Source organism: Sorex araneus, chromosome 2 (assembly GCF_027595985.1).
Source record: "Sorex araneus isolate mSorAra2 chromosome 2, mSorAra2.pri, whole genome shotgun sequence".
Lineage (NCBI taxonomy): Eukaryota > Metazoa > Chordata > Mammalia > Eulipotyphla > Soricidae > Sorex > Sorex araneus.
In genome coordinates, this window is record NC_073303.1 from 330,427,880 (window position 1) to 330,444,133 (window position 16,254).

At 38.6% G+C, this 16,254-nt stretch overlaps 1 protein-coding gene across 1 annotated transcript in view; it reads right to left on the reverse strand.

Annotated features, from left to right (window-relative positions):
- Window positions 1–16,254, reverse strand: part of NDC80 (NDC80 kinetochore complex component) — a 34,683-nt gene that overhangs the window by 17,315 nt on the left and 1,114 nt on the right. Inside the window, exons 3-9 of the mRNA XM_055128455.1 lie at window positions 13,805–13,882; window positions 9,224–9,347; window positions 8,953–9,125; window positions 8,286–8,388; window positions 6,260–6,349; window positions 1,991–2,084; window positions 746–852 (exon numbers count right to left, since the gene is read on the reverse strand). Of these exons, the coding sequence (XP_054984430.1) occupies window positions 746–852; window positions 1,991–2,084; window positions 6,260–6,349; window positions 8,286–8,388; window positions 8,953–9,125; window positions 9,224–9,347; window positions 13,805–13,882 (769 nt within the window). The remainder of the gene's footprint in view (window positions 1–745; window positions 853–1,990; window positions 2,085–6,259; window positions 6,350–8,285; window positions 8,389–8,952; window positions 9,126–9,223; window positions 9,348–13,804; window positions 13,883–16,254) is intronic.

Genomic DNA, 16,254 nt, shown 5'->3' on the forward strand with positions numbered 1-16,254 from the left:
GTACCCAGACAGCTGAGATGGATGGTTCAATATTTAGACCTGGTAACATGACACTGCTTGGGCCCAGGGGTACTGCACACCAGTCAGGCCAACCTGAGGATACTCATGGGCCAAGATGGTTACAGCCTGAGGTGCTGGGGTGAGAGGGGTATGAGATTTTTGAGAATGAGCTTGGGGTCTCAAGAATGCCTCCAGTCCTTTGAGCTATCTCCCTGGCCCCTTAAGATCTATTTATCAAGTCATTTTGGGACAGAAAAAGTCAAAGGTCAAATTGAAAAAGGGTCAAAACATCACAAATATTTAAAATGTGGCAATTTACAGAGTAGCCTAGGCACTTCAGTTAGAACACATGAAATGAAATTAAAAAATCTAGATATTATCATCTAACTTTTGGGAAGTTCTAGAATATACTCTATATTATAAATCATTTATTATTATTATTATCTTTCCACTAATTACAAAATTCAGATCTTTAATACTGCTGCCTTGAGGTATGTAACATGGGACCGTGCTCTAAAGATTCTTTGGTCTTATGTAAATAGGTAAGATTCTTTCATCATATTCTCAGAACCATTAGGCCAAGGTCACAGGGGAAAACAAACCTTCAGAGAAATCATATGTAAAACAAGTTTAACATTTAAGAATATATATTTTAAAATCTATTTTTACTTTTTTGGTAAAGAAATAGTTGGTATCCTAAAGAGTTCCAAGACTAAAATGGAACTAGGTAAGTGTGTTTACTAACCGGCTCTTTTTCTCTTTCTTGTTCCAGTCTTGCAATCTGTTCATTCAGAGCTTTGTTTTTTGCTGCTAAGGATTCCAGCTTGGAAGCATCTACATTAAATAAATCCTCTGGAGACAAAAGCCAAAAACACAGTAAGATCTCAAATCTGCTAGAACATACTTCCTCAGAGTTTCACTTTTGATCTCTGTATTAGTGAAGGGGATCCTACACTCTATAAAACAGTAAGCCTATCCTGCTTTATTATTTTCACTAGCAATATCAGCATTTGACTTGAGTTGTTCAATTTGATTACTCTAATACAACATAAGCTCATAAAAGAACAGAGATTTGTTTCTGGTTTTTTTTTTTTTTTTTGACCACACCTGGAGGTACTCTGACTCTGTACTTAGGAATCAGTCATGGAACCAAATGCAGGGCTAGGGATCAAAACCAGATCAGCTTGCATCCTCAAGGCAAGTGCCTTACCCACTACTATCACTTCTGCTAAAGGCAGCAATTTTTTCCTTATTTAATACCAATAGTCGTTATTTAGTAGTGGCTTGCACTCTGAAGTGGCTTTCTCCATTGTCTTTGGAGAAAGAGCTTTATGTATCTTAGATTCTTAAATATTCCCTACTACTTAGGTATTTTATTTATAAAAGACTATTTCACAGAAATAACATTATAAAATAATACTTCTGGAGCATTTTAGAGTTAGCCAGTAAACAGAGTCACTAGATTATAGCCCACTGCAATAATAACAATTCTTTGGAAATATTATTCCCATTAATTTTCTGCCACAACATTTGAAAATAATCTTACAATGTTTTTGGAATAACTAGTACTTTACCAAATCATATAATAGTATCCAAGAGGGTACTATAATAGCACCCAATATTTGTTCATTAAATGCTGTGTTTCAGCTAGAGTGTTTGGTACTCCATGTACGCTGCCATCTAATCTTGCAAAAGTATTAGAGTAAGTATTTTGTTAAAGGTCACACGGCATCTAAGAAGTTATGCCTCATGCTGATTCTAATATCAATATTCTTCCTGCTTAGTGTTTAGTGCTATCAAAGAAATGATGAATATAATATGAATAGCATCTATATCCTTTTGAAGTAGGAGTTCACATAAACACACGGTATAGTAAGATGTTCTACAATTTCATGAACAGTGTTAAGTACCCAAAGAAACCACACAAGGAAAAAAAACCAACAAAAATAAAACAAAACAAAGAAACCACACAAGGAATGAGAGTACTTACTCAGTTTCGACTGCAATTCTGCATTCATCTCTTCAAAGCTGTCAGCACCGGTCATGAAACTCTCATAGCATTTTATGGTGTAATCCAAAAATATCTGATTGGGTTAAACAGATTTTGAAACAATGCCAGGACTTTCTATTTAGTTTGCTTCACTCTACACAACAAACTCAGACTGATACCTCTAAGGTTAAGGATGAAAAGAGCTATTGGGCAAATGCACTGAGCAAATTATAGCAAAACCATGCTTTCAGAATTTTGAGGTCAAGCAAGAGAAGCTGCCTTTTTTTTTGGTTTGTTTTTTTTGCTGCACCTGGTGATGTTCAGAAATCATTCCTGGTGGGCTCAGGGGACCAGACAGGGTGTTGGGGATCAAACCCAGGTCAGTCAAGCAAGGCAAGAACCCTACTCATTGTACTGTTGCCCCAGCCCCAAATAAGGAAGCTTCTTAGAAAATAATTCAACGTTAAATTAACTGAACTTCTGGTTATCTAGGTCTAATTAAAGTGACAAAGTGTAGAGAGTCAGCAATGAATCCAGGAAGACAGCAGCCTGCCAGAGATTTCTCCAGACCCGTGCCTAGCTAATTTTACCAGGGCAGCTCAGATGGAGCAGGTGTTCCCTCCCCACCTACTTCAAATAAACCATTGGTGGCCACAAACTTTTGTAAGAAAAATCCAAGTACGGGACCAGGGACTGAAGACTCCATGCCACATGATAGCAAGGATGGCCATCCCTTCCTGTCTCCCCACCTCTGTCTCCCCACCTCTTTCGGGTCCAGGTCCTGGCTGTCACGCCCACAAACTGCCTCTGGATGCCTTATATAAGCAAGTCAATGGCCTTGATCCAGAGACACACAAATAAATCTCAGAATCGATTAGCCCCCTACAGGGATGTCTCTGGATCCCAATTTACAATTTAAAAATTCCAGGAGCGCTCAGCTGAGGACTTGTGATCCCTCATGGTAAATAAGTAATAGAAAATAAATTACCTAGTAGGCAGGCAGGCTTGCGTGGTGGTGGGAAAGTGTAATGGTGGTGGGATTGTTGTTAAAATATTGAATGTAATCAATGTGAACAACCTTATGAAAATAAAATTTAAAAAAACACAACAACAATCTGACAGTCTAATTGTGAAACCAAAAGGCAATTAAACACTATAATTATACTGTAACTCAGATTACTAGATTTCTTAATATTTGTCTAAGAAATAACAATGCTATATCTTACATCTAAAAGGTGCTGTGGTCACTGAGTCTACAAAATGTGTTAGAAGGTAAGGTTGGCTGTTCAGAATTTTCCAAAGAAGTAAATATCCCTTAGGACAAACCAATTCTGTCTGGGCTAATACTGTATTTCCTAAGCAACCTTCTAATTATTTGGTTGATATGAAAGGGGTACTTGAAATAAGTAGTTTCAAAACACCAAGAGCATGAATGTTCCTGTAACTGAAAAGGTAAACTCTGTCAATTTTGGTTTTACAGATTAAAAATGAAAATGAGGGCCATGGCTGATCCAGGTTTGATTCCTGGCATCCCAAATGGTCCCCCTGGACTGCCAGAAATGATATCTGAGTACAGAGTCAGGAATAAGCCCTGAGCACAGCTGCGAAAAATCCCCAAAACACATTAACAAAAAACACCCAAAATGACTTTCTGGGTTCAAAGAGCTGAAGATCAGAATCTAATGACTCTGGATCTCTTTCGTTAAAAATAGCACTTAATTATTTCTGATGCTCATAAATTATTATTTGAAACCACAATTAAAATAGCAGGAATCACTTTACTAATTTAACATTAAGGATGAATATAAAGAAATTTAATAATTAGTAGGCATTGTCATTGTATTTGGGTGAGAAGTGAAGTAAAATGCATCTAGTCCAGTACATATACTGCACCATGAGAGGATGAGAGAACAATTCTCTCAGGAGTAATATCAAAGGCTTTTAAGCTGCTTCTCCAACGAGATCATTCCTACTGAATCAAAGGGGCAAGACCATTCTTTGGAAGAATAGGAAAAAAGAAAAAAAAGACAATGATATCCATCTTTGAATTATGTCCTACGCAGCAATAAAAGATGAGAATGAAAATTAGAGTTAGAGCAAGATGAATAGAATTTTCTTCTAAGGGTTATGTGGTGACTAGTCTTTTATACATGATAGGGGTAATTAGGGCTGGAGCGATAGCACAGCAGTAAGGCGTTTGCCTTTCACGCAGCCAACCCGTGTTCGATTCCTCTGTTCCTCTCAGAGAGCCCGGCAAGCTACCGAGAGTATGGAGCCCGCACGGCAGAGCCTGGCAAGCTACCCGTGGTATTTGATATGCCAAAAACAGTAACAATAAGTCTCACGATGAGAGACATTACTGGTGCCCGCTCGAACAAATCGATGAGCAACAAGATGACAGGGGTAATTAATACATAATTTCAACATTATGTATTTATTCCTTATACTTAGTACTTAATCTATTGAATAATGCATGTTTGTAGGTGTGTATTAATCTCTCTCTCTGTAATTTAAAATTATTATTTTAATGTCTCCAGCCTGAGAACTAAGCCTTGGCCCCGTGCCCGCCCAGGAGGGGAAAGGTATTTCTCTCTCTCGCCTCTTTCCGGGGATGAAGGACGCGGTGTCCGCCATATTAAGACGACCACAGATTGGGTTTTCAAGCCTGCAATGATCCAATATCTGGAAGAAATCTCCCTGGACTTTGTGTCAAAGTACAGAAATTCAAAACCGCGTGGCCGCAGTAGCGGCCGCGCGACCTTATTTGTCTTCACAGTAGGTCTGAATCTAGTGGGGTACTCCTAACAACAATAGTGAGGTTTGTGTTGAAATATTGAATGTAACCAAAGTAAACAGAATGTAAAATGAAACTTATCAGTTACAAGGTAGGGGGTGGGGGAGGGGCGGGATGGGAGGTGTACTGTGTGGGTTTTTTTTTTTTTTTTGGTGGTGGTATATGGGCACTGGTGAAGGGATTGTTGTTTCAGCATTGTATAACTGAGACCTAAGCCTGAAAGCATTGTAATCTTCCACACGGTGATTTAATAAAATAAAATTTTTATTAAAAAAAAATTATTCTTTTAAGGAAATAGGGTAGGGTTAGTTACAAGGATTAGTTCTAATGAAGTACAGAGTTAAGACCAATTCAGACTATCTATTTTTTATCATAATCACATCTAAAAAAGTAACCCTGATGTGAGTGGCACTATAACCAAAAAAAGGCTAAAACAGGACAGGAAAGAGTTCCAATGGAGTGCATTCGAATGCATGTGGGTTTGATCCCTGGCACTGCACAGCATCATGAGAAATGACTCCTGTGCACTGCCAGGCATGAACAAAACACCAGAAAGTAAATAAAAAAACAAAACAAAATTTCACATGCAACATAAAGACTCACACTAAAGATTTATAATGACAAAGGATTATATTAAATAACTGCCATTCTAGAACTATCTTACAAATAACACTTAATGATTTAATACCAATTTCTATGTAGTTTTTTTGGGAGGTGGGGCTGGGGGGCTGGGGATACACCCAGCTGTGCTCAGGGCTTACTGTGGGCTCTGTGCACTCCTGTAGGCTCAAGAAACCATATGGGAAGCTGAGGATCAAACTTTGGTAAGTGCCCTAACAGCTATAGTATCACTCTGGTGCTTCATGTCGTTTTAAAAAGTTATCTTTAATATTTTTAGGCCATACCCAGATATTTTTAGGCCATACCCAGAGATGTTTGGGGACTATATCCGGCTCAGTGCTTAGGGTTGCTCGCAGTAATGTTGCTCCAGGCTTCTGTGGTGCTAACATCTGAGCTCGGGGCTCCCACATGTAAAGCACAGGATCTAGTTCTTTGAGTTATCTCTCCCCTCCATTGCATTTTTTGTTTGTTTGTTTTTTTGGCAATGCTCAAGGGGCTACACCTGGCTCTGCACTCAATAACTGCTCTTGGAGATACTTGGGGGACCATATGGAATGCTGGGGATTGAACTGGATTGAACCAGGTTGGCCAAGTGCAAGGCATGCACTGGACTATCTCTCCAGCCACTCTGTTGCATTAAAGAACAAAAAACAAAAACCCAAAACCTCAGTGAAATATTTCAAATTTCTGAGTCAAGTTCATTTTAGAAAATTAGACTATGACTCCAAGAGTAACTTCATTGACTATCATTTTAAAAAATATTTAAAAAAGTATAAAGGTATCAGAGTGAGGATCTACAAAAGAATTTTAGTTTAAATAGTGACATGTTTAGCTAATATCAAGATGCAAGGTACCTTATTATGCGTAATTCCATCTTCAGTTTCGTCTCCCCCAGGAAATCCATCATCAAATAATGGTGAACTTTCTTTCATGGCATTATATAACTAAATAGCACACAAAAATATAGTAGCTGATATTAAAAAATACGCATTTCATATTATGCCCAAATATTTTAAAATTATTTTACATAATTGCTTAACTTTTTTTTTTTTTTTTGGTTTTTGGGTCACACCCGGCGATGCACAGGGGTTACTCCTGGCTCTTCACTCAGGAATTACTCCTGGTGGTGCTCAGGGGACCATATGGGATGCTGGGATTAGAACCCGGGTCGGCCTCGTGCAAGGCAAACGCCCTACCTGCTGTGCTACCGCTCCAGCCCCACATAATTGCTTAACTTTTGCAGAGATCTATCATTTTATAGTTTTGGAGGAGTTTTCTTGATATTTTAATGACTAAAACTGTGGGCTCCATATTGAGCACTGTCTACACAGGAAAAAAAATACTGGTCATTGACTATGATCATTAACCATGATCTAAAGGGATTTATCACTGATATGCAAATAAACATGCCATATTCATCCAGTTATCAATAATATAAAGAAAAATATTCACAAATTATTTCTAAGAGATGCAGAAAAGACACATGACAATCTTCAACAATTTGTTTCTGAACACACTCTCAACAAATTAGATATAGGTAGCAAGAATATCCTGCCCACATGGCAGAACCTGGCAAACTACCCATGGCGTATTCGATATACCAAAAAAGTAACAAGTCTCACAATGGAGACATTACTGGTGCCCACTCCAGCAAATTGATGAACAATGGGACAACAGTGCTACAGTACCTTAACATAATAAGAGTAATAATCTTATTACTTAAATAATCTTATTTTGATGCATTTATAATAGCATCAAAACCAGAAACATTCTCAGAATTTTTTTTTTTTTTTTTGCTTTTGGGCCACATCTAGCAGTGCTCTAAGCACATGGCTCTGTGCTTAGAGATCAGTCCTGGTAGGCTCAGGGGACGATGTGGGATGCTGAGGATCGAACCTGGGTCAGCCTTGTACAAGGTAACATGGTACCCACTGTACTCTATGGCCCCTCAAGAATAATTTTAACACAGGAAATAAATGAAATTACAATGAAACTGACAAGACATTGAACTGACAAAAGCTATAGGAACTACTCCAGAAGTTTTGGTATCACTGTGAAAATATCTTTGAACTATGTAACAATGGCACAAAGTGCTTAGGCAAACAGAGTAAAGTATTGTAGTGACAATGGAAGTAGTTGATGGTTAGAGCCGAGATAGTTTAACTCATTGTCTATGGGTACCACTGAGAGACAAACCGCATAAATGTTACATGTCAAGTTCAGTAAACTTGAGCTATATTCCAGGATTATTGTAGATATAGTAAAGAATTTGTTCCTAAAATTATTTGGTCTACTACACCCTTTTCAGGGAAAAAAAATTTGCAAGGTAACCCCCACCCTACCAACCAAACTGCACCCAAGGCTACAAACATTCCTTCTACCATCCATCATTCCAACCCACTCAGGGGGTGGCAGTGCTCACTCCTGGAAGCACTGAACAGTAGCAAGGATTTTCTTTTTTTTTTGGTTTTTGGACCAAACCCAGCCGTGCCCAGAGCTTAATCCTGGCATGGTACTCTGGGATCACCTGTGGCAGTGCTCAAAGGGATGCTGGGGATGCAGTGCCTTAGCACTGTACTATCTCTCTGATCTCCTTAATACCATGATTTTTGCAATTAAAAATAAGTAAAAATGAAATTTACTCAGTAATTTCTTATTGAAGCAAACAATATCCTTGAGAATGTGGTAATTCCATCCCCTCACCTCTGAAATCATGTATTAACAACACAACGTGTTTAAAACCAAATTTTTTCTGAACAATGAAAACTGCTGTAGGCTATGATACAATTGACAAAAACAAGATTGACAGATAAAGATAAATACTATGAAAAAACATCTTCCCTATGTATATATGCATATATTTTAAGATAAATCAAATACCTTGATGCAGTCTATAAGCCAAACCAACGCTGCCACAATGTGAGGCCAAGTGTGTGGGGCTCCCACTGTATACATGGAACTTTTGGATAATGCAAAAGGATACCTAAAACAAGTAAGAACAAATAAGTAACTTAATATGCTAAAGAAGTAAAAATAAAGACTATATTAAGCAAGAAGTTATAGATATAACAGATTCCCTAGCAATCTCACTTTCTCATGACTGAATTTTGATTCTCTGCAGACTATGCTTCCTAAACTAAATAACTTGTCTTTAAAGATCTTTTGTTCCCTCCTATTCATTGTGTCCCTAATAAACCACACTCACGCCAGCCCATCCCCTAATTCACTCTTGTGTTTATTCTACACAGTTCTTTTCAATTTCATCTCACCCCATTTCCACCCCTTATGTCTTTATGACATCCATGTCAAATACTCAGCCAATTCTGCCTATTCTTTATGACTGCTGTATTTCAGGGTCTTATAACATATCATTTATAGCTCTAAACTTACTTTCTTTGCAATTTCAATTTATCCTGTAAGTTGCCCAGTGAGCATCTTAAAACATTTTATTTCTCTAAAGTCTACAGTCTTTACACATTTACTGAACTTGAGTATTCTAGTAAGTTTTAACAATCTCACAGACTAATAAGAAACAAAATATACTAACCCAAGCTCTTTAAAGATTCTTGGGACCTCCTCTTCAAATTTTGTGTCAGGAAGTTCATATGATGAGCATAGGAAGCCATAAAGAAAACTGAAGATCTTCAGAAAATCTTTTATAGATGGAGCTTGTAAAGATTTCATAGAAACACTGTATGCATATCCATTTTCTGTAAGAAACTACAATATTTTTGGAAATGTCAAACATTTGGTGATAGAGAAATTATCGAATATTTAAGAAAACACTCACAGATTAAAGTGTATGATAAAAAAAATACCTCACAGAGTTGCCGAATACACTGCTGAATGAATGTTTTGTCATTAAGAGGTCTTGGGTCCTTGATTTTTTCTGAAGTAGAAAATATACCAAATTGACTATTCCGGGATCCAGTTCCACTTGTTCTGGAAATAATATTTTTTAAAAATCAGTTAAGCTTATTTCCTTCCATGGTCAAATCTAAATTATTTCAAGGTGAGATTATATTTTAACATCGGTATCAAACATTGAAGTTTAATTCTTTGTTTTCTGTTATCATTGAGATTGAATCTAGATCTCACACACACAAGGCAAGTACTTTAACTATTGATCCACATCACCAGTCTGTTCAAATCTTTAAAATGCTTCCTTGTGACCATTTTTGAGTGCCAATTTAGCTAACCATTGAAGTTTATTACCTATTCCTCAAAAAGTAATTTCTTTACTGAGCAGCTACCATAAAACTTGAGTTACTGAATCATCATCATCATCATCATCATCATCATCATCATCATCATCATCATCATCATCATCATCATCATCATCATCTCGTTGATCGTCGAATTTCTCGAGCGGTCTCAGTAACTCTCAATCTGTCCTAGCCCTGAGATTCTAGCCTCTCTTTACTCATCCTTTCTAATGGTGCTGCATTGGAGGCTCTTTCAGGGTCAGGGAATGAGCCCCACCATTTTTACTGTTTTTGGCATATGAATAGGCCATGGAGAGTTTTCGAGGTTCTCCCACATGGGCAGGTTACTGAATATTGCTGTAATATCTGAACTCTATCCAAATTCCTTCCTTCCTTCCTCTTTGGGCCATATTCAGCAGTGCTCAGGGTACCATGCAGTGCTACAGTGTTAGGGATCAAACCTGGGTCTCAGCATTGTTCAGCCTTTAAAAATTCCATTCCTATTTGCAAGTTTTCTTGTTGCTTTCAAGTTCTTTTCTGTTACATTCTAAAATTTATATTTTTTGGGTTTTTTTTGGTCCACACTTGGTGATGTTCAGACTTCCTACTCCTGGCTCTGCACTCAGAAATTACTCCTGGCAGTGCTGGGGGATGGGGGGAATGGGGGACACATGGGATTATGGGATTCTGGGGACTGAACCCAGGTCAGCTGTGGGCAAGGCAAACTCCCTGTTGGCTTATACTATTAAATCATTAGCTTAGACACTCTGCTCCATTTTTAAAGTTAAGTAATTAGCTAATTTTTTGAGGATTTGCTAATTTGAAAACCCTTTTCTACAAATGATTATTATCAGCTAATTTTTTTTTTTTTACAAAAAATTTATTATTCTACATAACACTATACTATCCGGAATGATAGCACAGCAGGTAGGGCGTTTGCCTTGCATGTGGCCAACCCAGGTTTGATTCCTTCTCGGAGAGCCTGGCAAGTTACCGAGAGCATCTTGCCCGCATGGCAGAGCCTGGCAAGCTACCCGTGGCATTTTTGATATGCCAAAAACAGTAACAATAAGTATCATGATGGAGACGTTACTGGCGCCCGCTCGAGGAAATTGATGAGCAATAGGATGTCAGTGACAATGACAACACTATACTAATAGGTATCTTGTTTTTGTTTTTTTTGCTTTGTGGGTCACACCCAGCAATACTCTGGGGTTACTCCTGGCTCTGTACTCAGGAATTACTCCTGCCGGTGCTTGGGGGACCATGTGGGATATCAGGGATCAAACCTGGGTTGGCTGCGTGCAAGGCAAATGCCCTACCCATTGTGCTATTGCTCTGGCCCACTAATAGATATCTTCTGAAATTATAAGCAAGTTTCACAGTCAATTAAAATACCATGTCCTTCAATTTATTGTTTAGGAATTCAGTCTAGAACTTGAGTCTAGTTTCAAATTTTGTTTTTTACTAGTTGTATGATCTAGATAAATTAACCTCTTTCTGAGTTTCAATTTCTTTGTTTATAAAATAAAGAAATTAAGATAATTTACTTTGAGGAAATTTCTGAGGGGGAATAAAGAGTCAACAGAATATTTGCCTTATCAAAATGCTAAATTAAGGGTTTTATACTATCATCATCATTATCTCTGAAGTTCAGATGAGATGAAATTTAGATTGCAAAAATGCCCTAAGATTTTTTTTTTTCTTTTTGGGTCACAACCAGGGATGTTCAGGGGTTACTCTTGGCTCTGTACTCAGGAATCACTCCTGGCGGTGCTTGGGGACCATATGGGATGGTGGGGATCAAACCTGGGTCGGCCATGTGCAGGCCATGTGTTGTACTATCACTCCAGCCTGATTTTTTGATCGTCTTCTCTTCCCTTTGCTGTTGTGATGCCCAGGAGCAGTGCACTCGCTGCTATCTACACCTCACGGTGTTGCTTGCTCTTATGTAGCACTTACTTGATTGTGATTTGCCAGGGATTGTACATTTAACATGGGGTGGTGCTGAGATCACACTTGTGGACTCATGTCTGCAAGGCATGTCTCTACCCTTGAGTCATCCTAGGACCACTGCTTTAAGATTTTTTCTTCAATAGGAGTAGATAACAAAAAAGTTTGACTTGGTTTCATTTCAAAGAATTTGTCTTCTTTTTAAAAAATTTGGGGCCACACCTGGTGTGCTCAGAGGACCATATGGGAAGCTGGGATCAAACTCAACCATGTGCACTAATTCTCTGGCCGGTCAGGGGCTACTTCTGGCTCTGTGCTCATGGGCTGTTGCTCAGTAGTGGCCAGGGAAAAATTGTGCAAAAATGTCAGCTGTTTGCAAAGCAAATGCTTTAATCCCTGTACTGTCTCTCAAGCCCAGAACTGTTCTTTTTGCCCTTTTGGGACAAACAGAGTTCAAGGGGTTGAGCACATGCTTTGAAAGCAGAAGGCTTAGGTTTGATCCCTGGCATCACATGATGTCTGAGAGTGACCCCTGAATATAGAGTTAAGAATAGCTCTAAGCACTAGTTTTGATTTCAGGTGCAGCCTCAAAACCAAATAAAGTAAAATAAAATGTATGATTTCATAAGTTTGACAAGGCAAATAACTGTGTAATCTCTAACACTTCAAGATATTGAACATTTCCATCTTTTACTACCCTTAACAGTTAATCCATGTCCCATCAGGAAATCATTGATATATGCTGGATGGTGATATTTTTTCTTCATTTTCTCTCTCTCTCTCTCTCTCTCTCTCTCTCTCTCTCTCTGGGGAAGTGACTCTAGACTTGTTTAAGTGAATCTAGGAGAGCTGAGAGTCTAAACTATATTCATAATAAAATTAAGGAATTATACACTCTTTTCTTTCTCTCATGAGAGTTCAGTAGTTCTCCAAAGGATACCTATATAATTTATAATATTTAAAAAGACTGATTACTATTAAAAAAAATCCCATCAACGGCCAAGATCCAGAGACTATAAAACAACGCTTCTGGAAGAGAGTGACAGAGTCTCCTGCCCCAATGCCTGGCTGTCTTCACTGGGGCCCCTTGGAGGGGGTGGGTTGAGTCTCCCTCCCCAGCCCGAGAAGAGCCTCGGCAGCTAAAGACCTCTGGAACCCAGCCATGGCCATGCTCAAGGCTACTTTCTAGACGCTTGGACAAGCCTCACACATGAAGGAACCAACAGAGGAGCCCAGGTATGTGGGACCCGGAGCTAAGATCTCCAAGCCTGCTCAGATCAGGACTGGATCTGAGGGGGAATCCACCCAGATTCCCCCTTTTCCAGTAGCTAGGCAGTCACACCCACAAACTGCCCCCGGCCAAGATCCAGAGACTATAAAACAAAGCTCCCGGAAGCGTGGGGCTGCATTTGCAGCCTCGAGATCTCTTATTGTCTAGTTCACCCTCTTGGAGAACCCAGCAAGGTACCGAGAGAGTATCCTGCCCAAACGGCAGAGCCTGGCAAGCTCCCTGTGGCGTATTCAATATGCCAAAAACAGTAACAATGATGGGTCTCATTCCCCTGACCCTGAAAGAGCCTTCAATGTGGCACCATTGGGAAGGACAAGTAAAGAGAGGCTGCTAAAATCTCAGGGCTAGAACAAATGGAGACGTTACTGGAGCCCACTTGAGCAAATGGATGAACAACGGTATGACAGTGAGAGTGACTACAGAAACATGAGAATCTGGTTGTCTTCTATTATGCCAGACATAAAAGGATACTAAAATATTTGTAAAATGTCACTCTTATTGATACAGTTCTTTGAAAAAATATTTAAAGCATGCTATTTATATTAACAAGTAATATGTTTATTTTAAATTAGTATGCTTAATATTTATTTTAAATCAATGCATTTTTAAATGTTCTTATTTTTAATGTCAGTAGATACAGTTCACAAAATAAAAGGCCTTAAAAGTTAGTATTTTAAGAGTATAACAAAGCATGGAATGAAAATTTAAAAGAATAGGTGATGATTCTAAAATATGACTCCATAGCATCTGAAAGCTAATTGCTGAATATCCATCCACTATTTACTTATATCAATAAAACAGTGTCTGATTGTGCTATTTCTCTTAGCACTATCTTAAACTATTTCAACCATTTAAAACAGATGAGAATTAGATGGTAACTTTCTGTTAGAAGGGATCAAGCCTTTTAATCTTTTGTTCACTGAAATAATAAAAAAAAATGGTATCATTACCTTTTACCAAATGCAGAAGCTTTTCTTTCAGATGTGGGTCTGTTTACACTCAACTTTCCAAAGGATGGTTTCTCTTTGCTTTATGAAAGAGGAAAAAACCAAAACTCTTTTAAATAAATGTTAAAAAAGTTAGAAAAGAAACTTTTGAAAATAGATTAGGGTCATTAACTCTTTCTGATTACCTACCCATAAAAATCACTTAAAATCATAAAAAATTCTAGCAGCAATCATACTCTGTTATACATAGAATAAGCTAACAACAGTATATATAATGCCACAATGCTAAGTAGAACAAAACCTTATCTACAGTATGGTTTCATCTACCTTTCAGGTACGAGGAACAACTATAAAGCAAAAAAAAAAAAATTAAAAAAAAATTTAAAAATTTAAAAAAATTTAAAAAATTTAAATTAAAAAATTTAAACTATGAGCCACACCAGAAGTGATCTCTAAGCACAGTCAGGAATACGTCCTGAGCCCTGCTGGGTTTGACCTTTTTTTGTGACCTCTCAAGAAATGCTCAGAGATCAAGGCGGGTGGGGACAAACCTAGATGACGGCTGGGCATGTGGGCCTGACGGTTCAATGCCAAGACCAGCCATGTAGGTTTGTGCTAAGAGGGGCTAGCACATAGAAGACATGTGATGTAACCCTTTGAAGATAATCCTAGACTTCAAATGGATATTTAAAGTCATAGCGTGAGAGATATACTTAAGGACACACACAATTTTAGGGGCTGGAGTGATAGTACTGCAGGTAGGGTGTTTGCCTCACAGTCACTGACCCAAGTTCGATCCCTGGCATCTCATATAGTCCCCTGAGCACTGCCAAAAGTAATTTGTGTTCAGAGCATCACTAGGTATGGCCCCCAAAACAAACGAACAACAACAACAAAACCATATACAATTTTATTGATTTCTTGTTATGTGGGCCAGTGTCTACACTCAGGGCTAACTCCTGGCTATGTGTTCAGCAGACTTGGCTGGGGATCAAACGAGGGCAGGACCCAAGCAGGTACCATAATTGTTGTACTATCTCTCCTGCCATAATTTAAACTACAGACAAAAGACATATAAGTATAAGCTTTAAGTTCCTAATAAAAGTAAGATCTATCTAAATCTTTTGATGTAAGCACTATGCAAGAGTAAGCTGATTTTAGAAGAAAAAAAATACATATTTTAAAAATTTCATTGAATCACCATGAGATAGTTATAAGCTTTCATGTTTGGGTTACAATTTCACAATGATCCCTCCACCAGTGCACGTTCTCCACCACCAATATCCTGGGTATACCCCCCCTTCCCACCCTCCCCCTGCCTCCATGGCAGACAATATTCCCCATACTCTCTCCTTTTGGGCATTATGCTTGCAACACAGACACTGAGAGGTCATCATGTTTGTTCCATTATCTACTTTCGGCATGCATCTCCCGTCCCAACTGATTCCTCCAGCCATCATTTTCTTAGTGATCCCTTCTCTATTCCATCTGCCTTCTCCCCTCCGCTCATGAAGCAGGCTTCCAGCTATGGGGCAATCCTCCTGGTCCTTGTATCTACTGTCCTTGGGTGTCAACCTCATGTAAATGTTATTCTATACTCCACAAATGAGTGCAGTCTAGAAGAAAAATATTTAAGTATTTCAAATTCCTAAAGGGCTTACAATATACAAATCTAAGTGATTTATGAACAGTAACTTAAATCACAAAATTAGAGAAGAGATTGAAATGCTTTACAGTAATTTTCACAAATATCTCTTCCTAATTCAAAGAAATGGGCTGGAGCGATAGCACAGTGGTTGGGCGTTCGCCTTTCATGCGGTCGACCCGAGTTTGATTCCTCTGCCCCTCTTGGAGAGCCTGGCAAGCTACCGAGAGTATCGAGCCCACGAGGCAGAGCCTGGCAAGCTATCCGTGCGTATTAGATATGCCAAAAACAGTAACAATAAGTCTCTCAATGAGAGACGTTACTGGTGCCTGCTCGAACAAATCGATGAGCAACGGGATGACAGTGACAGTACTCAGAATAACAACTAGTTTATGAGGCCAAGCAGGTGTTTTTTACCTTTTCCAGTGAGTCTTGAGACTATGTTAGTTAGAGAAGCCCCTGGTAGGCTGGTATTAAAACACAACTTATAGTCAGCACTAACAGGCCTTCCACAAAAAATTCTGGTTGGCTACACCTCAGTCAATGAACACAGAGTCTGCCCAGATAAGCAGCTCAACAATATAGGAGGAAAATGAGAAAGATGAAGGGGAAGCAACAGTAACTTTAAGGGTTGCTTAGAAAAGGATGTGGCTTTGGAAATCTATAGAACTAGCATCTAACAACAAGCCCAATTTTGGTCTGCACTGACCCCAGGTAAGGCACCACTGGAAAGAGATCAAGTCTATTATATCACTGTATGAACTATCTTTATAAATGTCTTTGTGCAAGATGACAAAATATGAAATAC